This window comes from Siniperca chuatsi, linkage group LG11 (genome assembly GCF_020085105.1).
Source record: "Siniperca chuatsi isolate FFG_IHB_CAS linkage group LG11, ASM2008510v1, whole genome shotgun sequence".
NCBI lineage: Eukaryota > Metazoa > Chordata > Actinopteri > Centrarchiformes > Sinipercidae > Siniperca > Siniperca chuatsi.
In genome coordinates, this window is record NC_058052.1 from 19571423 (window position 1) to 19599393 (window position 27971).

Consider the following 27971-nt stretch of genomic DNA (forward strand, 5'->3'; position numbering starts at 1 on the left):
CCACTAACCCACATTCCCCTTTAAATTTCCTCTGACTAGCTTCAAAGTTTGATTTCTTTTTAAAAATGTCATGCTGTTTGACAACATCACATACATTCTGTGCCTGCTTGTCCCAGACCTTCATCGAAGCTACATCAAAGACACATTTTTTATGGCTGCACCATTACATCAAATAGATAACTCTAGAAGTCTTGTTTATCACTTGTTAAACACATGTTCCCATAATTCTGCCGATTTGAATGTCTTGTGATCATGACTAGAATTTTAAAAAAGTTATCAGGGTCTGATGGACCCAACAATGACCTGTGGGGGAAAGAGGTTAAACATTTTGCACTCTATTAGCTCTTCTTATAAAGCACTGGTAATACCCAGACAGACAGACAAACAGGTGTGTGGTTGAGTTGGAGGTCTGAAGCATGACTGTTCATGGCCTTGGCTGACTGGATCTGACTTAGGAGGTCCCATTGATGAAAAATAAACCCTTTTCATTCGCTGCCTCCTTAGAGGCATAACTGTGTGGGAAGCTTTAATCGATGTCCTGATAGCAATCGACACACCTACATGGATTTCAAAAATGGTTAAATAAATTACACAGCCACAAAGGGTTTTACTTAGGGGGGTTGGTCATGGCAACCATCTAACAAAACTAATTAGATGGCATTGGAAAAATTTAATTGGAAGGGGGCTAAATCAGTGTTAGAGATTCCATATCAGACAGTACTTTAGTGTTTAGATACACATTAATCTGAGGCAAACCTTGGGGAAAAAATGTATCAGTTGCTGGTGTGGCGCTCTCTCTCCTTTAGAAATCGGTCCTCTGGCTTGCATCACCTCTGGAAAGAAAAACACATTATAATAATCAATCCTATGCAATGAAAGACTAAAACTACCATGATACAACGGACAAAATTAAAAAATAAGAATAATATTAGCATTATAAAATTTGTGTTTCTACATAAATTTCACTTAAAAGAAAAGACAGGTTCACACACCCAGACCTGGTCTGAACTATTTTGTGATAATTCAAAACAAAACTGCCCTGAGGCAGACTTGAATGTGGATTCAAGAGACTATTGCTCATTATTGCTCATTATTAATTCAATGAAGATTGAAGGCCCAGTCACAAAGCCCAGTGATGTGTTCAAAACCTTACAGTATCAGTTACATAGTTTAGTGGGATGTATAATGTGGGATGTTCTTTTATGTGTTTTATTTTATATCCATGATTTTTGTTTTGGTCTTTACATTCATGAACACTATAATGTTACCCAGCTCCAGCATGTGCTCTTGGGCATCCTCAGTGTGAGACAGCATTCGCTGAAGGAGAGTGTAGCCAAAGCAGTTGGCTATGGCTGGAAAGTCCATCTCCACTGTCTTCCGATCCCTGTAGAGGGAGTGAAATCAAACAGGGCTAATAAAACACTACTGCTTGAAAAGATAGTGAGCTCTAACCTTAAATACTGTATAATGTGGACTATGTTTTTTATTTCCAGAATTTCAAGACAACATTGTGCAGTAGTAAGATAAAGAGGCAATGCAATTATCTTCACTGGTTGTGCTGGATTTCTGGTTGTGACCTGTACTGGAAGTAAAAAAAAAAAAATAATAAAACAAAGACTGGGGTCTGATTGCTGTGACGCCTGCCAAACAATGTTAAGAGAGCAATACCACTGTGAGATGAAAAGCAGCTCATTCTGTACTCACCTCCACACAGTGTAGCCATTGAGCTGAAGGAACTTGAGGACATCCTGGGCTCTGTCTCTGAATTTGGTCTTCTCCTTAGCAGTCAAGGTATCATAGGGTACAAGCATTGAATGGCCACCCCCTCCTGAGAACAGAAAAAGGTCATCAATACACTGCAATTTTGTTAGCTGTTTTGTGCTCCTCGAGAGGAAAGGAGAGGAGAGGAAGAGGAGAGGACTTGAAGAAATTTCATAGAATAGTTGGTGACACCATGGTATGGTACCTTTACTCTCAAGCTCGAATTTCTTCCTCTTAGCCCAGGCATTGTGGTAGTTTTCAGCCAACTGTTCTGCCATAGCCTAAAGAAAAGAAAAGGAGAAAAGTATAGAGTAAAATCTATTTTCAACTGTCTGGCACATGAGTGTGTTGTTTTTAACCAACTTTTTCAAGTCAGGGATGCAGATGCAGGGCGAGTTTAAATAATGGCCAAACACATCAGCTCCTCTCACTCCCTTTTAAAAACGCAGACAATATCCTAATGGACCAGGAGGAGGGTCCAGGCCCACCTCTCCAACAAGGAAACTACTTTGTCATGGAAATGCATCAAGGAAATGTGTCCTGTACCCCAAATATGACAACACAGCACTCCAAACATGTTACCAATGGCAGATGATTTATCTTTTAAGGCCACTTCACTTTTCAGGCACTGAAATTGGTGTCGCTGAATTGTTTTAGAAGACAATTAACTTAAGACATTTACATGACTGCATAATCTGACAACTCCAAATAATCCTGTTTACATGCAAGAAAATATTTGGATTATTCAGATGTGCAACACAAAGTGAATACCTCTTTGCCTTATACACAAAAACACTGGTAATAGGCCAGCATTACCACCTCTGCAGTACGTCAGGATTAAAGTAGTACCAAAGTTGTACCTACTTTAATGGTGTATAAAGCAGAAAAATTAATAAATTACTTACACATTGGTCCCATGATAAGGTGATGCTGCTCATGTCCATAGGTTTGGGGCTGAAGGTTGATGCTCCTTCAAAAGACAGCTAAGATAGACAGCAAAAAACATGTAAAATTTAGTAGGGGAGAAGTTTAGTTATGAATGAGATTACTTTTACTAGAACAGACATGTTCAGTGCCCAGAGGCTAAGTGAATGTGGCCTTTGGAGTACACATACCTGTCCCGACTGAGAGACTCTGCGTGTACAGCTATACATGCCAAATGCGTCTCCTTCTTTGGTCCTCTCTATGGTCCATCCAAAGGCCAGCATACTCTTTATTGTCTCTTTAATAGCCCAGCGGTATCCCTCCTTCTCCTGTAAAACTCAGAAATATAGATAAACTAGGGGTGTACCATATTATATCGTTCACGATAATACCGGTATAATTTTTTAAATGATCATTTTTTAAAAATCATATGGTGATAATGGCGACATTCCGACATGCTGGCGTAATGATGTCATACTGTTCTGCAGAGCAACAACAAGCATGGCTGAAAGCGAAAGTAACATTGCTACCGGCTTCACGGTGGAGGAGTTGGTTCCAAAAAGGGGAGCGACTTCAGTAGTGGAAGTGGTTTGGTTACAAAAGATCAAAAGCTTTTAAGTGCACCTGCTGGTGCAGATATCATTTGGTTACCATGTTGGTTTTGATCGTTTCGATAGGCTACGTCATTAATAACAAGCCTCCTCCACACGCGGCTCACCAAATGGCTATGAAAACGGAATTGCAGGTGAACATACAGGGAGAAAGAGAAACAGAAAAAGGAGGGTTGGGGCAAGCCAGTGTGGGGAAAAAGAGAACTGAAGGGAAAAGTAGTTAGTGAGTAAATACTACAATAAGGTGGAGGATTAAGTAGAATTAAAATGGTGAAATAAGAAATAAATAATGTAATGTATTCTTTATATATATATATATATATATATATATATATATATATATATATATATATATATATATATAAAAAAATAATGAATCATTTTCACATTTTTGTCATATCGTCAAGAATATCGTTATCGCATGAAATATCATGATATTTAGGGCCATATCGCCCACCCCTAAGATTAACCCATGTGTAAAACTGAACTTAGTAGGTCATCAAAGGACAGCAGAAGGGCACAACTTGCTTGAACTATTTTGATATTTCAAAAACTTGAAAAGAAGTGTATTGTCCAGTCCATACACCAAAGACGAACCACGGCCCCGAACAAAGGCATTTTAATCTTTTATATTACATAGAACACATTCGGTATACAAGTGCCTCTGGGATTTGTCAGTTCACTGCTTTCTTTGCTGAAGTACATTCACACATACACACCATAAAAACTGACTTCTTAATCTACCTTCTCAGCCAGAGCCCTGTATGGCTTGAGCAGAGGATGAACCTTGGTGTTCTCACATAGCTGCTCCCCATGAACCCAGCCATTGGCAAACTGACAGAGATAGCACACAGATTCAGTAAAAATCACACATTAGAAAATATGCAGACATCAACATTATATACACCACACAAAACAGACAGATGTTTTGACACTGTCAAGTAAAAAATTCTTAGAAATGTATTCTTTAGTGGTTCAGTCCTAACAAGGATGTCATACATCAACTCTACTGTTAATAACAGGCCGTTCAGATTTGAGGAATAATTATTGTGATATTACCTTGTCCAGTGACCACTTCTCATGAGTATGCTCTGCATACTTGTTCACTACAAACTCCAGTCTCTCTGGCACTGACACGCTAGTGCAGGGAAAGATATCATTTAGCTCTATTGCACAGTAATATATTTGGATACAACTGCTCATTATTAATGGAAAGATTTATTAAGAGCATGAAAATAAACGTTCATATCAACACCTCTTGAATATGACACTTTGTACCAAAGTTAACTCTGTCTGCCAAATTACAGCTTACACTTCTGCTGGAGCAGAACAGGTCATCTTCAGGAAATCCAGAATCAACATGTGCTATTTTTTGTCCATAATCAATAAATATTCCTGGTCAGTATCTTACTTGGAGGTATCGACAGGCTGGGGGTCAAAGTGTCCTTCTGTATCCATGGAGGTTTTTCTCTCCGTATGGGACATGCAGCTTGAGTCCATGTGGTCAGGAGGCAGTGCCTTGGCCACTGCAGCCAGGCACTGGACACACAGCCTAAATAACTGGGGTTCATAGGGCTGTAGAGTTGGAGAAGGAAGGGGGGTATGAAACTTGAATGAAGCTATTTTTCAGTTCTAACCAATCTACAATAGGGCAACCAAAATACTGTGCACCTAAGGTACAGTGCATATACAGTAAGTTATACTCTGAATTCTAAATTTTCTCTGAAGAAGTTATACAATTCTGTGCTACGCTGACTGTGGGCTTGGTTTTTGAGGCTGTTTGATGTGGAACACAAGTGGGAATGGAATAACCTTGTGAACTTAGTTCTTTGATGTTTTCATGTTCTGAATCAGTCAGTTAAGTGTCTGTGAGAAATATGGAGGTGGTGCATGCTTAGAGTGAACTGAGAAAATATTATTGCTTATATCTCACATTTCCAACAACTCTTTTTAGGGGTGGGAGGTTTCATACTAGGATAGGAAAATTAACTCTTAATCCCTTAATCTTAAAGTGTGTTATATCTTACTCCACTCAGGTTCTTCTAGAAGTACACTAAAGGAAAAAATCAAATATGCATTTTGCTGTTTCTCCTGAAATACACTTTGCGGTGGATGGAAAATGAAGAGAGACAATAAATCAATGGTAGGATTACACTGTAAATGTTTTTTTTAACATTTATTCCTTTTTTTTTTTTGCAAATTTTTTGGTGCTCCAGTAAAATATTATTATAATTTTTAATCATTTAATGTGATCTTGGATTTAATACAGGTATTCAATATGGTTTACCTTTTTTGCCAAGGCTGTAAACACACCCCAGAACAACTTTGTAGACAGGTGGAGCTCCTCTTCAGAGGCCAAACCCTGGTCACCCTGCCCACCAGTTAGCGAGTAGTACTTCCACCTCTGCTCGTAGTGACTGGTCAGGAGCTGGTGGATGAAAGTATTGACCAAAGTTAATTAATTAATTAATTAATTTTAACTAGGTATACTAATATATTTTCACATATACTGTAGTCAACTGCAATTTGTATATCCACCTTTAGTGGCATCCTGCTGTATTCCGTGAGATAGGGAACATCGAAGACAAGACGTCGAAGAAGAGGCTGCATCATAGAGGGTTGAAGTTTACTGAGGACACAAATGAATGCAGAATTAGTCACATGAGCAGATACACACACACACACACACAATGAATCATGTTTATGACTGATTATCATGTCTCAGAAGAATGACACATACAACTGAGGAGATGCCATGGGCACAATGTTAATTAATTTAACATTTTGATTGAATTTGGTAAACTATATCTGAATTGGGTACGAACCAGCTTTATACTAATTCATTAAATATAATGAATGGGAATGAGATTGAAATTATGTGTCTGCATTAGTTAACAATAATTTATTATTTTTTATCAATGTCGTTTCTCTTCTCAACACATGATGTGGTCAAACAGCAAAAGGACAGTGAGGTCAATGGATAAAGGAAGTTAATGGTGCAATACTTTATCAACAAGTTGCTGAAAAACCTTATCATGCAGGCAACAACAACTTTTTGCAATAATAATAAGTGGAGACAGAAGCCCAACTCTGTGGGTTACTTCATCATACCAACTAAACCCTACCTGCACACAGCCAACAAACAATCTTCAATAGTGTCTCTTTGAGCATTGGTCAAGCTAAGAGCCCTGGAGAGGCTGTAGATTGTCTGGATGAGAGAATCCACCAGCAAAGCATGATCCTCTAAAGCACAGAAGAGAGCTGAACATTTGGTGAGCAGGGGAAGCACCGTTGTACACAAGTATCTGTTGAGGGCAAGGGCCATATCAGTGGATCTTAAGTCAGCCTGCAATGAAAAAGAGAGGTTACACTTACACAGAATCCAATTAACTAAGTGGAACTAAACAGATTAGATGGAGTGAGGAGGCAACAAAAAGAAATGGGGACCTTGATTAGGAATGCAAACAAAGTTTCCTCTGATTGAACATAGAGATCAAAAACTTATATAGAGAAAATGTTATATATATTTTTTATATTTATGTGCACATCACAACAAGTCTATTACAAATGCATATTAATACTGAAACATCTACTTCATTAGAGGCACAAAATTAAGTTGTATGGAAAACAAAACACATGGAAAGGGCACTGCTTTATTAGAAGAGATCTTAGTGAATTGCTCAAATAATTTTTCACCAAATTGAGACAACCAAGTCTTATGTAAGTCTGTGCAGTTCTCTCACTTATGTCATTTCATTGGTGTTAGGATGCAGCTTGGATTAATATGAAGTCAGAGGTCATGCCTAGAGTGTTACACTGGATCTCTCAAGCAGGTGAACAAGGCAAAAAAATAAAGTTTTCGCTGCTCACAATGTCAAGAGAGACGGCTGCCTGAAGGTCAGGCAGAAAGCCAACTTCTAGTAGGTGGAGAAGAAAACTCTGGTTCTCGATGCCATAAACTCGGTCCAAGAACAGAACCATAGCTGCCTTGTGGTCCGGGCAGAACACTGTGGATAGGTCATGCTCAACCACCAGACCTTCTGGACAAACAAACGAAAAGTAAACATTTGATGTTATGACCAAAGGTCATATTGACATAATGTGTATTGAAACATTTATCTATGCTTTGTGTGCTGATCCCTGTCTGTGGGGTTGTGGACCCCTCGTCCAGACTCAACCATTGTCACCATCATGTACAGAATGGTGACGAGACAGGAGAGTCAAAGGGACAATGAAACTATGTCCTGGTAGGCTCATTTGACCTTTAGACACTGAAGGTATTTGAAAGGAGATGCTGATGACTCCTTCAAGATCCTGAATGGGGATGAGCGACCTCAGAATGGCCCTGATGCGGATAGCTTCTCCTTTGCCTCCTTGAATCAACTGGACAACAATTCAGAACAAAACATTGTTATTGGTCAATCATTGCAGCCCATTTTACAGTACAAATGTAACTTGTGTTAAAGTTGAGAAACTGAGTAGAGACTGTTTAGATGACTTGTTTTCTGAAACATTGTTGTGTATTAACTCTTGCTGATTTATTTAAATGATGTAGTTCTGTTAATTTGTCTTTTGAAAAACATTTTTTAAACTTCACCTTTAGAATATGACCTATGGAATACCGATACTGCTCAAGTAACAAACTAATGAAAATACCTGCTTCTTTGATTACACACATTTTCTCCATATTATCAATATAAATTTTTATTTCTCTCTCACCTTTGATTCCCTGTCTCCTAGAACATTGACCATCACCTCCATAACAGTCTCATGCATCCCCTGATTGAAGTGAGTAGTTCTGTTAATTTGTCTTTTGAAAAACCTTTACTTTTTTTGCTTTTTCATTATCAAAATGATTCATTTAAAATGTTTTAGTGGATTTATGGGGACTTCTGTAAAATTTTTTAGAAAGTTTGAAAGTTTGTGACACAAAAAATTGCCTCGTCTTGTTTTGCCTTTGCACTTCAATGCCACTGTATTAGGAAAAAAATAAATCAAATTCTTTCAAAAGGTAATTTTTATCAGGGACTTATGTTAACACATGCTCACTCCCCAAGCTGAATACCGTTATCATTGCTATTGAAGCAGTAAATCTGTTGTAAAGCAAATACCCATAGTTAAATGTTTCAGTTGTATGTCTAAAAGTACAAGCAGGGCTCCAGATTGCGACTATTTAGTCTAATTTTGTAGACAGTGCTACTAAATTTTATAACTAGGCGCACCAGTGTGACTTGCAAATGTGCCCACAGTTTTGTTTGTTTCATTTTGTTTTTTAAAATCATCATCGTATGTAATGTGAAACACCAGGAGGGAGCGAGAATTGGTGTGTGTGTTTGGCCCTATACGCTCACTATGCAAGTTGTGTAGGGCCCTGCCTCCCCCTCGTGTCAAAGCAGGTGTCAATGTTTACAAATTCCTTGAGAGGATGAAGCAGAACTATCCTTCTGGTCATGAAAAGAGAAAAAAAAAAATAACTTAATGAGAGTGAATTGCAGGAACAGCAATCAGGTGAACTTGTGTTCTCTCCTCTCCAAGTTTGATGGCAAATAACAGTAACGTTAAGTTGATGTGTTAAAGTTAGCATCAGTGCATCTCTCTCTAGTCTGTCTGTCTTGCTAACGTTAGCTGGGCAGTGCATCTTTTTCCAGCCACTTCCATGGCAGTGTTCTGTGACATTGTGCCTGACAAAAGTGAGAGTGAAATAGAACTATTTATTACGTTTGATAAACGCCAACAGGCAACAGTGTTTATAAACTGCAGCTCAGAAAACACTACTGCATCGCGCGTGAACATGCGTTCATATGCGCATGCACAAAAGGAAACTTGTGCTTTCCAGCAGCAACCTCTGTGGGAACCAGTCAAGACAATATATGGGCGTGATGGCACTCCTCAGAGGTGCACATAATTTTAAAACAAGAATGATTATCTAGTTTCTCAAGGTTGAGTTACAACTCTGGACTAATGCAAGATGGAAAGCAATGGACTGACTATTGATTAAATATTTACTTTTAAATTAATTTATTGACTGGACTAATTACCAGGCAGAAGAGCCAAAGCTCTGTTGTATTTTATTTTCTACAATGTCTTATTTGCGTTAATGTTAATATTCACTTATCTTAAGATTCTATAGAAAATGCTATTCAATAAATATTGTTTGTTTATACTTCATTATGTTCTGTATAGGTCTACTAATAGGGGGTGGTGACTCATTGAATGTTTCAATTCAATGGGCTTTATTGGAATGAAAGTTTCAAAAACAATGTTGCCAAAGCATGAAAATATAATTTGTCCACATATTTGGACAACACACAATAACAGTAATTTGAACATTAACACAACATTAAGTTTGATATCTATCTATCTATCTATCTATTTATATATACACATACGCACAGTATATCCTACTCATTCTTTAAAAAGCAGTTTATAAACTTTCTCCATTAGGCTTTATTATTTGAAACATCAGTGGATATTGATGCAGAAGGGCTGCTGAAAACACTTACATGCATCTCTGGAGCACAGCGTCCCAGTAAGTCAATAAGGGCTGAGTAGAAGGTCATGATGGCATGACCCATGTGTATGAGGTCATTATAAATGTCCTGGACAATGTCTCTGTTACAGGAAACAATCATAACGGTCAAAAGCTTGTCATGAACTAAAATAAATCATTAAGGATTTTTATCAGAATCAAATGATTGATTATCTCTAAATAAAGCAGCCCATTAACCAGGCAAGATAAGAGCTTTCCTCCTAATTTCTAATTACCTTAAGATTTATTTACAATTCCGACAGTTATAGACATATAAGAGCTGCCGACAGAGCAGCGGTATGCTCCCACTCCACATAAATCCTGAATGACGCATCTTAAAAATAATCAGTCATTAAATTGTTGCAATTTTGTATTTAGGTTATTTAACCTCTATTTACCAAGGGCAGGGTGGCTGAACAGACATGCTGTGTTCCAGCCAAGAAATGCTCCAAAAAGCCTGAGAGAAAATTACTCCTCAGACTTATTATGATAAGGCATAAGAAAACAGTGCTGAACAGGCTTACACCCAAATACAGTGTATCACTACATTAGGTGACTTTCCAGTGTCTGTATTTAAAACAAACAGTTTGAAAACAAGTTAATAAATAAATTACATTAAATAAACTGAATATAATTTTTTTTCATTGTATATTTGATAAATCTTTGTCAAATCAATCCTTCTCCATATACAAAATCTCTTGACGCTGGTTAAGTTTAATCATTTTGAACTTTGATTCCCCATTGCCAATGAACTTTCAATGCACAACCAATGAGGTTACAAATTGGTGTGAGAAAGCGATACAGCAGAAATGGAGAAATAAAAATAAAAAATTATAGAAACTGATGAGTATTTCTCTACAACACAAAATATTAAAAAAAGTGATGCACTAAAACTATGGAATTGTTTGCAATCTGTAGTGTTAACATTACTTTGAATCATAGTAAATGTGTATGCAGCATTATCAAATTGATATTAATACCTGATTTAAGATATTAAATTATGTGTCTGCACATACATGTGTACGTTGGACTGGTAGGTCGTACAAGGTCCGTCCACAGAAGGGTCCTCTGAGATCCTAATGGCTTCCTCCATGGCTGCTAGGAGACCGTTTCCCCCATCACCTCGCAGGGCAGGGCCAAAACACTCAGGCCGACGAATCAGCAACCTCAACACCACGTAAGCATTCTCCTCTACACTCTCACCTGTGATCAAGAAACACACAGAAGATAAAGACTAACCATCGGTGGACTGGATACAATTGTGGATTGTATGTGGGAGGGCATTTGTTTGTTTTAGAACCTATTTCTCTTAGAGATTCTCACTGAATTCATAAGACAGGTAATTAATAATAATAATAATAATAATAGAATAATGCTACCCAGGTTAATATATGTACAGCTCATAGACTGCATAGAAAACAGGTACAGCTGAAATCACTGAGAGGCACATGGTATGGAAAGGGCACTGCTTCAGAGTAAGAAAAATCAATAGTAGAAGAACCAGAGAGTTAATTACCTCTATTGCAAATAGCTTACTTAATTGGCAGCATGAAATGATGCAGTCTCTTGTACCTTTTTAACTTTTTTTGCTCTTACTATTCTAGCACTGTAGCAAATATCAAAGAAGTGATAAATGTCCTGAATAGGTTACAAGTCAAAGTAATGGGACAGTAAAGTTTATATAATTAAGTACATTTTGAATGACAAACTGACTGGAATCATCAGAATAACATGCATGTCTACAGAAATGCTAAGCAGAGTTTTGGCAAACAACTGGCACTTGGACACCAGTGTTTTGATATTTTGTCATTTAAGCTACCACAGGTCACTAACTTTTTTGGGTAGAACTAACAGGTTACCATTGCAGAAGACAGCAAAACGTAGAAAATCCAGGTAACGCTCGCCCTCAACAGGGTTCCATCCAATATCAGGATAGCCTTTAGCCACTAGCATCGGACAGCTCTGGAGACCACAGCCAGCAAGGTACTGAACCACCTGCATAGAAGATTAGATTAGTTTTACAGATACTGGGTTATTGCAGCGAAATACAAATAATGAGGTACAGTAAAGACAAAAGTATTTTTCCTTAGGTTGAATCTCTGTTGTCATTATGCCTTTCTTATAAACTGAACTAATAAATATGATTTCAGTTTTGCAATCATCAGTTGTTGTCATGCACGTGGTGACATATATGCAGTTGTTGCTCAATTGTCGTCATCTGACACTATAGCTATGTACTGCTGCATGTCACCTACCTAAATATACAGTATTATTGACACAAAGAAAGCTATGTGCGTAGACTGCTTTCTTCAAGATTTATAGTCAGTTACTTAAATTTATACCATATGTGCATTTTCAGGCTGCACAGGATGAGGGGGGTGGGGAGTAAACAGGGAGAGTATTATATACATAGAAAACTAAGGTGACAGTGACACCTAAACACCCGAACACAACAGAGATGAGTGAAACGAGAGTGACACTGCAAAATACTATTGAATGGCAGGGCATGTTCATTACAGAGCAGAGCACTTATCTATGTATACATGACATAATGGAGACTAACAACAGCAGTACTGTAGAGGAGGGCACAGAATATGAACTCACCTTCTCAAGGTCAGGTTCCCTCAATGCTAAGGCCAGTTCATTATTATCCATAACAGAGGCTGCTGCCACATCCAGAGGAGTGGCCCCACGCATGGACGGTGAAGCTAAGGGACGAAGGCATAAAACAATCTCAACGCTAACTAACTCATAAACTATATATAATGTCGGGATATTGGGGTGTCTTATCGACAAGATCCTAACTTCACAAGGTTATTACAGCCCTAAGATTTGGCGTTGAATCAACACCTCCCTCAATAAACTTAAGAGTTATAGGCTTGACAAATCGAGTTCTGTAGTGTAATGAAGGGTTATTGTATTTTAATGCATTACAGTACATTTTATAGGAGTTTCTGTTACTTTGCATACTCCATATACAGTGACACAGAAAAGTGAGAGAATAAGATTTACCTAGTCCAACACTGCTGTTTTCCAGCAGGTAGCTGAGATGGTCAAACAGGGCTCCCTGATTGTGGCGGCTGATGCGGCAAAAATAACAAAGGAATCGACAGCAGCTGGACACCATCTTGGGAAAGGTAATCTCCTAACAAAAAAAAATGAATGCACGGATATAAAAGGAAAGCAAAATGTGAGGAGGTAGATGGTACAAAATAAACAAACTTTATTGCAGGCCCCATTAATGATGCACGTCAGCTAGAACACATTTTATCTTTTTTTTAACCTTCACCTTTAGAATATGACCTATGGAATACTGATACTGTTCAAGTATCAAACTAATAAAAATACATGCTTCTTTGATTACACACATTATCTCTCACCTTTGATTCCCCATCTCCTAGAACATTGACCATCACCTCCATCACAGTCTCATGCATCCCCAATGCCCTCATTAGGTTGGGGTGCTGGTAGAACACTTTATTATTCATGATGTCTCTGTACATAAAACAAAGAAGCAAAAAAAAAAAAAGACAAAAAACTGTAAGAACACTTTCCACACCACAGAGGATATTATGATGCATGTGTTTTAATCAATACAAATAATTACACAAGATCACAATAATCAAGAGGTGTCAAAAGAAGCAAACCCATGTCGCATTGCAAATCTCCCCCTACCCTAGTCTTCTGATCATCAGCCTCTCCTCTTCTTTCCCCATGCAGACACTGAGGAGGGAGCGGATTTGGCTCACGGAGGAGAGGAGAGCCATGGTGTCCTCTATCGAAGCCTGGCTGATTGTATAGGCTCTGCAGAGGGGTCCAGCCATTTGGCCCCCAAGGTCCTGATACTGGCAGTACAGCAATGTGAAGACAGCCCTAACCAGTTCTGGGTCCTCCATCTCAGTCTCTTGAGCCCAAGACACCATCGTCTCAGAGATCAGCTTTTTGAGGGACTCTGAAGAAGTACCAGCAGGTGAAAATTAGTGATAAAAGTATAAGTGTGGAACCCTACTACCCTTGTGATAAAAAAAAAAAATTAAGCAGGGTCAGCTGTCCTATCAGCCTTTGATTTGTGACTTGCAATATGGCGAAAGACTGGATATGTCATGTTATTGAATTTTTGGAAGTTTTGTGTTACATTTTTAGATAGTTAAGATTTTGCTGGACCTGCTACAATAGATATATCAGATATGTCATCACTTTTACCATACTCCTCTCTTATTAACACCCAGCTATGTTTCTATATGGTATTGGTCCTGAACCAAAAAATGTTCAAAGGTAAATTAACAGGGCAAGTAAAAGAGATAAAATGCAATCGTTTTGGAAAGTACAGTAACCAAAATGTACAAAGTGATAAAAAGAAAGGGCTTTCACAAGATAGATGCACTTACTGGCACTCTGCGGTCTCTCTTCCACTTCTATGGGTGTCTTCTTCAGTCCAATGACTATCGCCGCTAGACTAAGAAGTCGATCTTTTATAGACATCTCAGCATCCTCTTCATCCTCTGTGTCACTGTCTAATTCAATGTCTGCAATAACAATAAGGTAATCGGGGTAAAGTGCCTTCTCAGGGCTTTTTCATAGTTCCTTGGCACAGTGAAGATTAATAATGAATCAGTCAAAGATAAACAGTGTTCCAACCACAGTGTGTCTTGAGGAGGTGATGGAAGTCTTGCAGGAGCTGTTGGATTTCCACTGGACATGGACAGTTCTCCTGCTGCTCATCTTCTCTGAAGCTCAGCAGCATGTTGATCTAAAGACAGGTCATAGATAACACCGACAGTATAGACAAAGAAATGCCACACTTATATTGTGAACCATAATGACCCAGGATTTCTTAATGTTTTTTTCTTTCAGAGTGCACAGTTCCTGGAACATAGCAAAAACCACAACTCAGTATTTTATACCTTAATCTTCATAGCTAACATTCATAATTTATCAATAAATAATCATTTCACTTCAGCCCATTCAACCTGCTCCTGTGGAGGTGAGCGGAATTCCTTGGTCTTGCGTGCAGTGAGTGCTGCGGACATGTTGAGTGCTTGCATGACTTGGTTGTAGCGAAAGCGCTGGTTCTCCTGCAGCTGACTCACAAAGTTATCAGCAAAGGCAACCACAGCTTCTACCCTGTGGCGCACCTGGCAATCACACAGGTAGGACAGCAGATGGCAGAGCTGGAGAAAGAAATGTATTAAATCTTCCTTTATGAATAATTTTAAACTGCTTATAGGAATATAACAACACAGCATCTGAAGCTAATCCAAAAATAACATCCAATGGAAGGAGAAGAAAGACAAACGTCACAGAAATCTGTTGGATCGTTCACCTCAAGTTTAACAGCTTCTGGAAGCTTCATTTGAAGAAGTCCTTGTTGAGGAGTGTCGTCTACTTTTTTGTTGCCCCCTTTCCATTCTTTTTCATCATCACTAACTTCTTCTTCCTCTTCCTCCTCTGGGGTTTTGGCATTTATGGAGAAGACTCTCGGCTCTATCAGTCTCATAACTTTCCCTAGCTCCTCTTCCCCAAATACCCCCATAACCAGTAGGGTGTAGAACAGTCTAATTAGTGGAACCAGCAGAAGCTCAATGCTGCCTCCTACAGGATCCCTCACACCCTGAGCCACAGCCCATACTCCACTAGTCAGCATCTCCACAGTCAGGTTCTTCAAGATGTCCAGAGGGATTTCTGGGCTGTCTCTGCATGTTATTTCAACTGCACAATCTCTTTCCAACCGATCACTCCTGACAAAACAAGGAGATGAGAAATGCATCCGTGGTTTAAGGGATGTGTTAAGGCTAGTGCTGGGAATACCATTCCGCCCAGCAACACCATTAGCAGAGCTGGGATAAAGGGTGATTTCTCTGGTCTGGTCAGTCAGAGGCACAATGTATTCGTGGTTCATCATGAGACAAGCTGTGGTGTGGCTGCTGAGGTGAACCTAAATAACAAGAATACTAATTTATTTTCTCTCCAAAGACCAAAGTTTCCTTATCCAGTTGTCAATGAATGTTACCTAGTGAAAAACAAGCAAGCAAGCAATCACCTGAATAAGCAGCTGGTAAAATGCAGAGCGGAGTGGGCCAGGGAGGTGGGGATTCTGAATGGCATGAAGGACCTGGGATTGGTCCACGTGACTGCAGAGGGCATGGCAAACTCTGGTGTTTCCAAGGGCGCATAAAGAGCCGTAGAGGAGGAGAGTTTGGTGGTGAAAGGTCAAAAGGTCATCAAGTTCCGACAGCTCCAAAATGTCAACACACCTACACGTAAAAAGTAAAGACAATTTCAGTGTTGTTGCTTGCACAAGATCAATTTAACGCTCTGTTAATAATTTGGCACAATGGCGGCACCTGGAAAAAAGGTCAAACGCAACTATAGTCTGTTGCATTTTTGATGTTATACACTAAACAATGTGTGCTGCCTGGTGCTTGCAGATCACACTGGAACAAGAGACATGTGGGATGAGAGCAACATTTTAAACAACACATGCATCACTTCCTGTGCACTTAAATCTGCAAGCCCAATTCCAAAAACACATTCATTCCTGCTCTTTAACCTGTTTTCATCAGGGATGTGAAGGGTCATGAGTTGCAGGGGCTCAGAGCATTGGACTCTCCAGCCATGGCACTCATCTGGCCGATCCACCATCACCTTTAAAGCACGGTCTGGTACTCTGGTCCATGAAACTGGGCTTAGATGCTGGACCTGTAACCTTGGAGGACACTGAGGAGTGGCATTCCTTCTTTGGCTGCGAAGAAAACCGGCTGACAGTGGCATCACATTCTGGATCGAGAGGAAAACAAATACAGGGAGTGGTGCAACAGATCACTAAACATTTATAAAGAATAAAACAGGTTGAAAAACTGACTAAAAGAATACTTCACAGAGAGGAAAACGTCTCAACACTGAACTGTTCACTAACCTACCAAGCTGCAACCTAATTAATTTCTGATCCAATCTGTCAACATTTAACAACATTTCTTAAATATGTTCCTTTTTTTATATAATGCTGACAAACAGACATGGGTGAAAAAAAAACACAACATTCTAATGTCTTCGATAGGATTAATAATTAAAAGTTCCTTTACCTTAATGCATCCCAGTTCAAACTGAAACATGTTGCTGGTGGTGGGCTTGACAAAAACAGCAGGAAACAGCTTTGTACTGGCTTCCACCTGATTAGCAGTGAAAACAGTACTACCTCAGTTTAATAATGCAATGCTCCCGGTTTAAAATTACTCACTATAATTACTTCAGTAAGTTATTCTCCCAAGTGTAATATACATAGCTCAATATGAGGTTTAATGTATATTAAATTTAGATTAATATAAACATTAAATGTATATTACATTTAACAAAAAATACTGATTAGCATGAGCAAATCAAATACATTCCTGTGTGACCTACCTGGTAGAAGATGGCCATCTCCACTCCACTGGACGTAAAGGTGAGCAGTCCAGTGGCAGTGTCGATTAAACAACCAATTTCCAACCCTGCACTTCTCCGACTCTGAGACAGGCCTGTTGCCTCTCCAGCACAGACCATGTAACAGTTACACCGTTTCACACTGTGCAAAAGGATCAGGATATTTTTTAAATTGGCAGTTTGCTAATAATTCGTCATGAGAACTCAAAAGAAGCACCAGTGAATGTAAGGGGACAATGGAATCATTTTTTCACAAGAGTTAATATAGCATTAAAGTTCAGTAATAATAATACGTTCTTCAGTTATACAGTAAAAAGAATTTCATAACTGGTTTATGGTGATTATGGTGTTAGAAGGATAATCATAACAACATCACCTCTAACTGCAATTAGTGTTTTAAACAATATTAACTGTCTTGGTGTATACTAACCTTTCCTGGACTTTGCCACTGTCATCTCCAAGGGTGACCGTCACAGTGTGGACATTGTCAGTGTCAAAAGTCGTGTCATGTTGATGAAAGTCAGAGGTCACCCAGCCTACCCACACATTGAACGGCTCCTGGCCTGGAAGGATCCTCACTGAGTAATAATACTGAAACAGAGAGGTCAGTTAGTGTCATTGGTATTTGGATTATATGTTTTGTTTTTTGTTTTTTACTATGGCTGGTAATTGCAACTACCAGCAAAGAGCTGAAGCACAATGCATGTGCATAAGCCCATAAGTGTAATTTGTTTCATTTTAGTGCACTCTGAGGCAGCAGAACGTCCAAATACATTTTGTCTGTCTGTAATTATGTATGAGCATTATTAAGTGAAATAACAGTACAAAATATTTGGTTTTCTTAATAGTGTTGACTTTTTTGCATGTTCTGTGGTTATCTAGTGAGATGAGAAAATTAAAGTCTTACTCTGGAGCTCTGGATAAGGTGATCATAGTTATCTTTGTCTACTACAACATCTTCTAGAAGCCGTGCAGATGAGTTGCTGCTGACTAGGCCTGGTTTAGTCCTCTTCAGCATGAACCTTACAGAACAGAAACACACGTGAATTTGTACACAGCACAATGAACTTTGCAGATTTATTGTGATTGTGGTGAGACAGTGATCCTGCTTGCTATCTTTGTTTCTTTTAAAAATCATTGAAAAGGTTTCAGTCGTAGTCATCTGGACACTGTTTTCAGAATCAAAATGTTTCGGCTCCCATCCAGAAGTCATTCTCAATTGTGAAAAAATGGGACGGGAACTAGAAATTTAAGCTACCCTGTGTTGCATAAGCCCTGCCCTCGGGAAGGAATCTACCTGAGTATCTGTTGATGAGCTAGTTTCACCTGAAACTGACCTAATTGTTTCCATGATGGCCCAGTAATCACTGGGCCATCATGGAAACTGACTACGACTGAAACGTTTCTACGATAGAACACTCCTGGACAAATGAGGGACTACACCGTTCTTTTAAAAATCTTATTTTTCTTTTGTTTCTGTCATTTAATTTGGAAAAACTTCATTCATTACCATGCTTTTGTCATTTTAATCACCTGGCAGACAAATATGAACAAACATGTAATACAATATACAATACATATAATTTCTAAACAACTGGTACATTATTACCCTAACTAAAGTAACACTAATGATCCAAATGTTCAAGCTTTTGTGTTTACTCTTCCATATTTCAAATTATATGCATTTCATTACATATCATCCCAATTTTAGTTTCTCTACTACTTACCGTTGTTTCAATCTTGATGTTTTGTCTTGACTATGATCCTTATGGTTGAGCTCATCTCTTGAGCCAGCAAAGCTGTGGGCTGACTTCATAAGCACTTCATAGTCAGAGTCTACCTCCTCCTGCTCTTTCCTTCCTAAAAGGACAACGAGAATTATTTACAGCAGGGCCCTGGGGAGCTTAAGCAGAACAACTCATCAAGGTCATAATGGTAGAATGTCAGTAATCTGGATAGTGGATAATCTGGATAATTTAAAAGAACTGCTATCCAGATCTCTCACACTAATTATTTCACTCAATTTTCATCTTGTAATAGCTCCATAATTTTTACTTGCTGTATCAGGGGTAATGTTATCTCTTGTCTGAGCTTATGGCAAAGCAAACAAGTCCTTATTGTGGTCCTTTGTCAAGTCATCTCAAGTTCTATGTGACTAACTTGAACATACTGTATATTATATTATATGATATGATGTCATATGAACCTGGAGAGAGAGAATTGGAGGCCACTGGAAGCATGCCCCCCGCAGGCCTAGTGAGGATGGCAGCACATTCGATGGACATGCTGAGCCGGTAAAAGCCCATCTCACTGCTGCCACAGTGGTGTGCAAACTGTCGCTGAGAGACCCTCAGGCTGGATAAGGAATCTGTTGAGCCACTGACTCTAGTGACCTTGAATAAGATTTGAACAAGATTCTCAGGATCAGTGTTGTCTATTAACTTGTGCTATAAGCAACCCTGGGTCCCACAGAGGCCTGTATCGAAATATTGCACAAAATACCGCACCATACTACATGCTTGAAAAGACATATTAACCAAGCTACTAGGTAAAAGAAAGCCTATAGACTGGTAAACTAACCTGTAAATTGTGATCATCAGGCACCATGGAGGTAAACTGAGGCTGTTTCCAACTCATCCACAGGGCTGGGTCTCTGCCCATGTTGACAGCAAATGGTTCATAGCCCTCCTGCAGGCCACACACAGTAAAGTACTGCAGAGAGCCCACTTGTCGGCCAAGGTTCAGCCTCCCCACCTGGTTAACCCCAACACTGACCACAGGCAACAGGCCTGGGAAATATGGGGAGAAACAAGATGAAAACAATTTCAGTCTGATAAATATATTTAAGTCTTGGATATAGGTTGGACTTTCTCAAGAAAGGGATAGTACTGCCACATTAAAAAAATCAATATCTTGATTTATTATCTTTCAGTTTAGTAGACAGTATCAAGTCTGTGCAATACACTGTATAAAGTCAAAAACTCTTCCAGACCGTCTCTGATATCAAAGTCCTTGGCAGCCAGCTCCGATCCTCTGTCATTAAACAGCACCTCTCCATTGAGCGTGACCATCATGGTGCGATCAGCCATGTCCACCAAGCAACCCACCACATCGCCTCTCTGCCATGGACGTCCCAGGGGCTCAACGCCCTGATGATACCACTGAGCCTGAAAGCAATAGGAAGACAAGAAGTTAGAAATAAAAAGAGAAAAGTGTAAAAGCCTCACATAAGAACAGGAAGAGAGGCAAAAGAACCAACACAGCACAGGATGAGATAAGATTATAACAGGATCATCAGACTCAGCTCAGCAGATTACAGTGTCTATACTTTGCTTATGTCTATGTGTTACATACTGGCAAGTATAACAATGCATTTTTGTGTACTGATGTTAAATGTGGAATTAGTCCAGCAGAAACTGGTACTGTTTGAACGCATTAATTGTTTAATCAGGGTTACACATCTTAATTACAGCTTTGCTGTAATTGTGAACAGCTGTGTTGTTGGTCAAGCACCAAGTTGAATTCAGATGATATTGCCTGGATGTGCATCTTAAGTGTTGGACTTTCTATTCTGTTGGACTTTTTAATGCTTAATTTTAAATCCTCTCATTAGACGGTTATTTTACAGACTAGCATAGGGCCACAGTTCTGTCTCTGTCTGCTCTCCAAAACATCCTCTGGCATCACTAATGATCACACAGCCAGAACACACAAGTCATATTGTAATTCTGTATACTGTAAGAGTAAATCAAGAAATGTCTAAGAATTATGTGAACATAAAGCCATGTTTTTTCAACACACTTGAGTTTTATTATGACAAAAAGAACAACATTCACACTGGGGCTTTAACAAGTCACACTGTGATTTAGGCTTATTGTTGTTTTAACAACAACTTGTCATGTGGCCATATTAAGAACTGTTAAATCTAAATATCTCACCTCAAATCCATCAAAGACATAGGCCTGGTCATCTGAGCCGAGTTCTTTATCTGGGGTACAGCCTGGTCGGGCCCAGCCCACTCTCATATTCCCCGCTGTTACCATTTCAAATTCAAAATACCACTTCCCCCGGGTAACAGCATATGACTTATCTGGTCTGAACACTCTGCACTTCTCAGCAGAGAAGAGACATGTATTTGATAATGTGGCTGTAAACCCAAGAAACAGAAAAAATCTGGTTATCTGCTAAAGTAATAACTGATTTGCATTCAATTCCCATTCAAATAGAGTATCTTTGCAATACAACGTTGGCAAATTTTGCAATATTGTAAATACTCTGTAAAATGGTGCCACTAATACTCTGCATTAGTTTAGTTGATAAAAAACAGGGCCTTATCTTAATTCATCTTACATTCATTGTTCATCATTATCTTATGCTGGTTACAATAAATAAAAGTGAAATGAACTGAGCTATAACTGATAAGATTAATGATAGGGCTTTGAGACATACTCCGTTCCTGGTTGAGAGGCTCCAGGCTGTAACCGTAGGCCAGCAGGGTACAGACAGCCTCTCTGACACTCTCCCTGCCCACTCTCCTGCTCCTTTCATCAAGAAGGTTGTAGGGCACGAGGTACGGGTTCCGCTTCGCTTTCACATCCTAAAAATACAGATGCAAAGAGCAAAAATGGGTGACTATATTTTTCAGAGAACAGTATCAATGTTTGTGTTGCCGGAGCATGTTGTTGCTATGTGCATTTCTATGTTGTGACTGAGAGACAATGTACAGGGAATCATTTTTCATATGCTATATTCTTAATAATATCTGAAAACAATTGAAGACTAGTTTTGAGTAATACTACATACAATATTATGATGGAAAACAAGATGTTCAAATGCAATTCCTACTCAGCAGTGCCTGACCAATGCAGTAATACAGCACAGAACATAAACCTGTTGGGCTCCATAGGTCCATCCCTGCTTGATGCGCTCTCTGGCCCATACATTGTGATCATTCTCTGCCAGCAAGTTAATCACTTCCTCATGGGCTGGGCTCAGAAACACCTGGCTCAGGTCTACTGGTGCAGGTCTATAGCCACTTGGCTGCTCATACCTGAGAAAGGGGATAAGAATTAGACATAAGTGTGTCAAGATTGGAAATGACATTCAAAAGTTTTGTAAAATGACTGGTTATGATGTAGTTGTGCTTTTACAGTATCAGTCTCATAGTCATCAGACATAGAGCCTCCCTAGTCAAACAACAGTGCCCCATCCTGACAAACTGAACCCCCCCCCCAATTCTTTCCTATGTGCAAGGGCCCCAAACAAAATGCAATTAAACATAATATTAAACATCTACATACTTGGTGGCTAATGTCATGTATTTGACTCTCTCCTCAGCGTGGTCATCAGTCAAACCAATGTGGAAACCAAGGGCAAGGAGAGTCCTCCAGTGGAAAAACAGACAGACACATTCACTAATCATGAAAACAAGCCCCGAAGACAGACACTGATTACTAATTAGTTTTAAGAGTAAAATTTAAATAGCAAAAGGTCTGTTGACATACATCTGTTGATCATGTTCAATAAATTTATCAAAATAATCAAGTGGAATAAAAGTTTTGTCTATTGTATGATGCAGATAGTAGAGCTCACCTGAGGGTGTTTTGCGCCATCTGAAGGTTCTGGTTCCTCTCCTGCTCTGAGAGCTTGGAGAACTCCACCAGACAGGGATCATGCCTCTTAACTTCATCTCTCACCTGTTTGACAAAAACTAAAGGTTTTTTAAGCTGCAAGTAAAACTGAAGCGAGCTGGACCAGTCAAGTTTATTTAATTTATGCAATATAATTAAATTTCTGATGTTGTTTCTCTTTTCTTACAGGTCCATGTGTCCATCCAAGATCAATCTTGTCCATTACCCAGACTTCATGTATATTCTCAGCCATTTTTTCTCGGATATCCTCAAGTTGTGGAGGCAATACCACCTATGAGAATAATATGAGTAAAGTATAAGTAACTAAAATACATCCATATGGTATATTTCAACCAAAAGGATCAACTTCAAATTGGATATAAATATACTTGTATCCAATTTTATATATTTTTCCTAAATCTAAAATAGCTACCTGTACAATAAGTTAGCAATTCAAAATTATAAAATAAAATAAAATAAAATAAAAGTAAGATTTGTGAATACAATCTGTTTGACTATGCTGACTTTTACCTTGCTGATATCTACTGGTGCGGGAGTAAAGGTCACTGGAGTGGCAGCTACTAAGGGGCCAATGAGCTCTTGTTTCCCTTCTCCATGATCCAAGATGTATTTCTGACATGGCTCTACCTTCAGCTTGACTCTCGGGAGCAGAGCATCAGAGCATGGAGCAAAACCTGGTGGGGGTAAGAAGCGAAACTCTCCATGCCTTCCCCCAAACAGAAAACGAACCCTGATTTCCAGAAATGGGACAATGAAGGCATTTACTATATTTATTAAGGTCCTTACAGAGACAAAAGCATGAACTGAGGCAAAAATTAATAAGAATCATGTTTCAGTAAACTTTTGACTTATCTTTAACATTTATTATATATATTATTTATTATACTCTTTACTGTAGAAAAGAGACAGTTTACTGAAAACAAGTACCAAGTATTATTAAATACAGCATGTTAAGTCAAAATTAACTTTTGAGCCATGTATGCCAGTTAAACAAAAACATATCTCCACTACTGACTTGACTCCAGCAGAGAAGCTGACCACAGGACAAAGAAGTCCATCAGCACTGAAGTTCTCCAACATGCCCTGCACAGGTAGACCATTGACCCGGAACGAGATGCAGGGAGCACTGACGTCTAGACAGCAGCTGACCACATCATCATCTTTCAGCAGGTGAGGAAAGGGAGAGCTCACTCTGCGTCCCACACAGCCTGAGATTCAGGAGAGACAGCCTTTAAAGTCATCCCTGTTCAGATTTCTACTGTTATTGTTTGTTGTTAGCTTCACCTCAACTCAAAATGAGACAGCATTTAAATGCAGCAACGCATTACTGGAAGACTGAAACATTTACCATACTTTATTAAATGAAACCCCAATCTTTGTTAAAAGTATGTCTGCATCACTCACTGCAAGCATCACTAATGCTGCTGCTGTTGATTTACTATCATCTCTCCCAGTTTCTCTCTATGCAGGCGTAAAGGAACAAGCAGTAATATATTCTCTCTCTGGATCATCAAATGTTGCTGAACAATGGCAGTCACGGGTATTATTTCAATAGCTGCTGAGAGTTTTCTAAACAGACAAATTAAAAATGTATCTATTTTATTGCATTTTGTTTGTTGATACTTTTATTCAGGCACGGTAAATCTCTCATGTGTGCCTTTTATGGCACTAAATTAAATGCACTGAGATACATTTTTTAAACTTGCCTGTAAATCTATCATGTAGTCTCTTTACCTTAGTTTATGAAGGAATTCAAGATTACAAAATACAATCAAAACTGTATGCTGGGTCATTTATAATTTTTTGGTGTTTCTTATAAATCTTTCCTGTGGAAGTGATATGACACCCCATATTCTATCTATATTGTATGTGTGTATATGTAGAGTATGTTTACATTGTTTTGCTGACAGTTTCTGCTGGTCTGTACTCTTTATAGATATCTTGCACTCCTAGATCACAGGTAAAGTCTAAAGGATTGGTAAAACCTTGTGACGGCTCACTATTGTGGGCCCTGACAAAACTAAACTGAACCAAACTGAAATATGGTTATACATGCAAACATATTTCAGTGAGCGACTTCCCCAGCAGTACTTATACTGTACACTGAATCTTGTATTTCTTGATTGATCACATTCTCACCTGACCACAGGTGAAGCCCATCAAAGCCATAGGAGCAGAGGTCATCTCCAACTCCGTTGCCCCCCCAGCCTTCACCTCCTGTGGGCCTGGGCTGGTAGCCCTCAGTGCAAGCCCAGCCAACACGCAGGTGTGTGGGCTCAGATGTGAGGAAGGAGTCGACATGATCCACAACCAGCTCATAGTACCACCGCCGATGCTGGGCTGAATCTTCTCCCATAGCCAAGAAGATGTTTGGCCTCATGCTGTGGTGGAGTAATGTACAGAGAGTACCAAAGACAAACAAAAGGGCAAAAAAGACAGAATATCATGGTGCCTTTCTTTGGTAAGATTTAGTTATATATGGTTTAATTATAATGTTTTTTAGTATAATATTAATTTCAAAGACATATAGGTCTTTGAAATTTCAAGAAATGTTGAACAGCAATTTGATGATGACTACTACATGAAAAAAAAAATAAGGAGAGCAGGACATCCTGAGAAAAGAGGAGAATTAAATGCAGTGTATGAAAATCTTGGAGAAATGTATCGCCATTCAGGTGCTAAGTTGGAAAGGTAGGATGGGGGGTATGTACTGTATGACTGGAGTGAGTTAAACACTGACTTTTTTAGTTGTATCAAAGAGAATCGTTGACCTGAATATCTAATTAATAAGCAGACTGTCTCTTTAGATGCTTGTTTGATTTGATTTTTTGTGCTGGGCACAGCATTGCATTGTTATAAATATATAAATGAATGAACAAATACAGAACCAGGCTCTTGTAGAGGTTCTCCTTTTGACCTCACAATATCAATGCTGAAACTAAATTACCAGAGAAAATTTGGAATCAGAGTGTGAGAAACAATAAGGAGAGGTATGTGGACTAGAAAATCATGTTGCTAGAATTAAGTCTGGCCAAGACGGCGTCTGGAGAATAAATGCCAGTTCATATATTGACACTAACCATGCCCTTGACAGAACTCTCATGACAGTGAAGACATGAGGACAGAAGGAGGGAATTGAGAGAATGGGAAAAGAACACTGAGAGAAAAATGACTTTAAGATGAGATAAGAGATTGGATAAAAATGGGAAAGAAGAATGGATAAAAAAAAGAATAGGAAAAAGAGCATCTAGAAGAATTGACAAAATGTGGTGGGCGAGGAGTAGATGGAAAAGAGAAAGAAAAATGATGAGATAATAGAAATGAGAAGAAAAACAGATGTGCTAATGAAGCATTTAGTTGAACAAGAAGTAAAAGTGATAGAATGAGAAATGGCTTGAGGAGGAAGAGAGAGCTGGGGAATGGACTGAGCAGGTGTGAAGAATATGAAACAAAATAAGCTATAAAGGCCTGAGGAACAAAATGGGCTGCTGATAGAGAAATGCATGATAAAAGAAGGCAGCTGCTGAGGAAAAAAGGGGAAGGGGAAGTAAAAAAAAATAAAAATAATAAAAAAAACCAAGCCTAGAGGAAAAGCAAAATGGAAACTGCCTACAAGATCAGAATGGCACAGTGGGCCAATATATAAAGAGACAGAAGGAGAGCATGAAAAATGATGAAACAGTCTCAAAAGTGTCCAAAGATTAACTCTGTTGAGCTATACCATCTCAGGCAGTGGGCAACTTTTCCCAAGTCTCCTTGGAAGAGGCAGAGACGAAGACATTTGTGCTGCAACATTTGTGGTCTGATCTATTCAGACAAAAAAAACTGGTGCAGCAAATGAAGAGATGACACTGAAGGCGACAAGTAATTCTTCAATTAAGTCAAGTCCAACAGAGATAGGTTCTGTACTGTTGATAAATCTGAAGTATTTCTTATATCAAGGATGTGGACATCATTACAGATGAAAAACTGCAATAAAAGGATACCAAGGCCTCTACAGTTGACAAACAGCATTCAGCTAAACAAATGCATAAACAAGCATGAGAAGAAGCCCTTATTCAGTGGTGGCTCCAAGAGTAAATAAAAGCAAGGATAGAATATGGGAGGATCCACTCTACAGCACAGACACATTTTAAATGTGCTCCTTTGTTATAGCAAATCATATTTCTAATATTTTGTTTACCTTTTGTTTATCTGATTGTTGTGTATAGTGAATAACAGAAAAAAATAGAAAATAAATGCAAATAAATTCAGAAAAACACTGAATTAAAAAGCAATGAGACAGAATGGAAGAGAAAATAATGACTCAGAGACAAAACAAAGTAGTCCTATTGAGAGAAAACATTCTCAGTTGTACCTGGTGACCTGATTAGCCAGACGTGTTTGGAGCAGCAAGTCTCTGTCTGGCAGCAGGTTGTCACAGATGAGGTTCTGATTGGACCGCACCGCCACACCATGGCACACACACAGAGAGCACAGCACCTCCAGCACCTGGGACACAACCTGTCAGCACTTCATCCAGCAATAGCTCCATAAACACATGGAAATGATCCCACATTAGGGAATAGATCAAAAACTTACATTTACAGCCACGATACTTGTTTCTATGTTTTTGCATTGGCGAAACAATGACAGTTTATTTCCAAACCATGTTGCAAATGCATAACTAACAGTCAAATATTGAGTTGACATTTACAAGATAATAACAGATGTTTTTTCCCTAAAAATCAAAATTTAGATGAGGTACTGCATTTCAGCCAATGAATACAGAAATAACATGACAATAATGACAACTGGTCATTTTGCTTCTATTATTGATTAACATGCATAAGCATGCACATTACTTCTCCTGATTTTTATTTGAAACACACACAAACAGCAAACAAACACTACCTTGTGGTTGCATCCATGCTTGTCTAGAAAAGAGATGATAGAATGTATGTGTCCTTCTTTGATGACATTGAGTGCTTCGGGGCTTTCCACTAGGACACACTGCAGGACCTCCAAGACTCCTGCACATTACAGTGTGTCTAGATTTATATATTTTGCTATGCTGAGATAAGATATGATAACTAA

General features: G+C 38.8%; 1 protein-coding gene across 8 annotated transcripts in view; it reads right to left on the minus strand.

Moving 5' to 3' along the window:
- Positions 1-27971, minus strand: part of ryr2b (ryanodine receptor 2b (cardiac)) — a 70932-nt gene that overhangs the window by 33412 nt on the left and 9549 nt on the right. For 5 of the 8 annotated variants that reach the window (XM_044214765.1, XM_044214763.1, XM_044214764.1 and 2 more), the window contains exons 16-61: positions 27789-27907; positions 27253-27398; positions 25035-25276; positions 23911-24103; positions 23406-23625; positions 23062-23166; positions 22837-22940; positions 22545-22628; positions 22135-22294; positions 21694-21841; positions 21183-21391; positions 20237-20411; positions 19825-20033; positions 19451-19637; positions 18972-19104; positions 18152-18266; positions 17675-17835; positions 17227-17386; positions 16908-16994; positions 16376-16602; positions 15866-16079; positions 15149-15760; positions 14796-14996; positions 14464-14575; positions 14214-14351; positions 13501-13777; positions 13206-13320; positions 12838-12970; positions 12430-12533; positions 11685-11820; positions 10842-11028; positions 9800-9908; positions 7559-7679; positions 7167-7336; positions 6422-6642; positions 5835-5925; positions 5584-5724; positions 4708-4871; positions 4356-4434; positions 4041-4130; positions 2877-3014; positions 2667-2744; positions 1967-2042; positions 1705-1828; positions 1269-1384; positions 757-833 (exon numbers count right to left, since the gene is read on the minus strand). In XM_044214765.1, coding sequence (XP_044070700.1) covers positions 757-833; positions 1269-1384; positions 1705-1828; positions 1967-2042; positions 2667-2744; positions 2877-3014; positions 4041-4130; positions 4356-4434; positions 4708-4871; positions 5584-5724; positions 5835-5925; positions 6422-6642; positions 7167-7336; positions 7559-7679; positions 9800-9908; positions 10842-11028; positions 11685-11820; positions 12430-12533; positions 12838-12970; positions 13206-13320; positions 13501-13777; positions 14214-14351; positions 14464-14575; positions 14796-14996; positions 15149-15760; positions 15866-16079; positions 16376-16602; positions 16908-16994; positions 17227-17386; positions 17675-17835; positions 18152-18266; positions 18972-19104; positions 19451-19637; positions 19825-20033; positions 20237-20411; positions 21183-21391; positions 21694-21841; positions 22135-22294; positions 22545-22628; positions 22837-22940; positions 23062-23166; positions 23406-23625; positions 23911-24103; positions 25035-25276; positions 27253-27398; positions 27789-27907 — 7208 coding nt within the window. Of the gene's footprint in view, positions 1-756; positions 834-1268; positions 1385-1704; positions 1829-1966; positions 2043-2666; positions 2745-2876; positions 3015-4040; positions 4131-4355; positions 4435-4707; positions 4872-5583; positions 5725-5834; positions 5926-6421; positions 6643-7166; positions 7337-7558; positions 7680-9799; positions 9909-10841; positions 11029-11684; positions 11821-12429; positions 12534-12837; positions 12971-13205; positions 13321-13500; positions 13778-14213; positions 14352-14463; positions 14576-14795; positions 14997-15148; positions 15761-15865; positions 16080-16375; positions 16603-16907; positions 16995-17226; positions 17387-17674; positions 17836-18151; positions 18267-18971; positions 19105-19450; positions 19638-19824; positions 20034-20236; positions 20412-21182; positions 21392-21693; positions 21842-22134; positions 22295-22544; positions 22629-22836; positions 22941-23061; positions 23167-23405; positions 23626-23910; positions 24104-25034; positions 25277-27252; positions 27399-27788; positions 27908-27971 lie in introns of those variants that run through there. The other 3 variants (XM_044214762.1, XM_044214761.1, XM_044214767.1) reach the window with 3 other exon arrangements.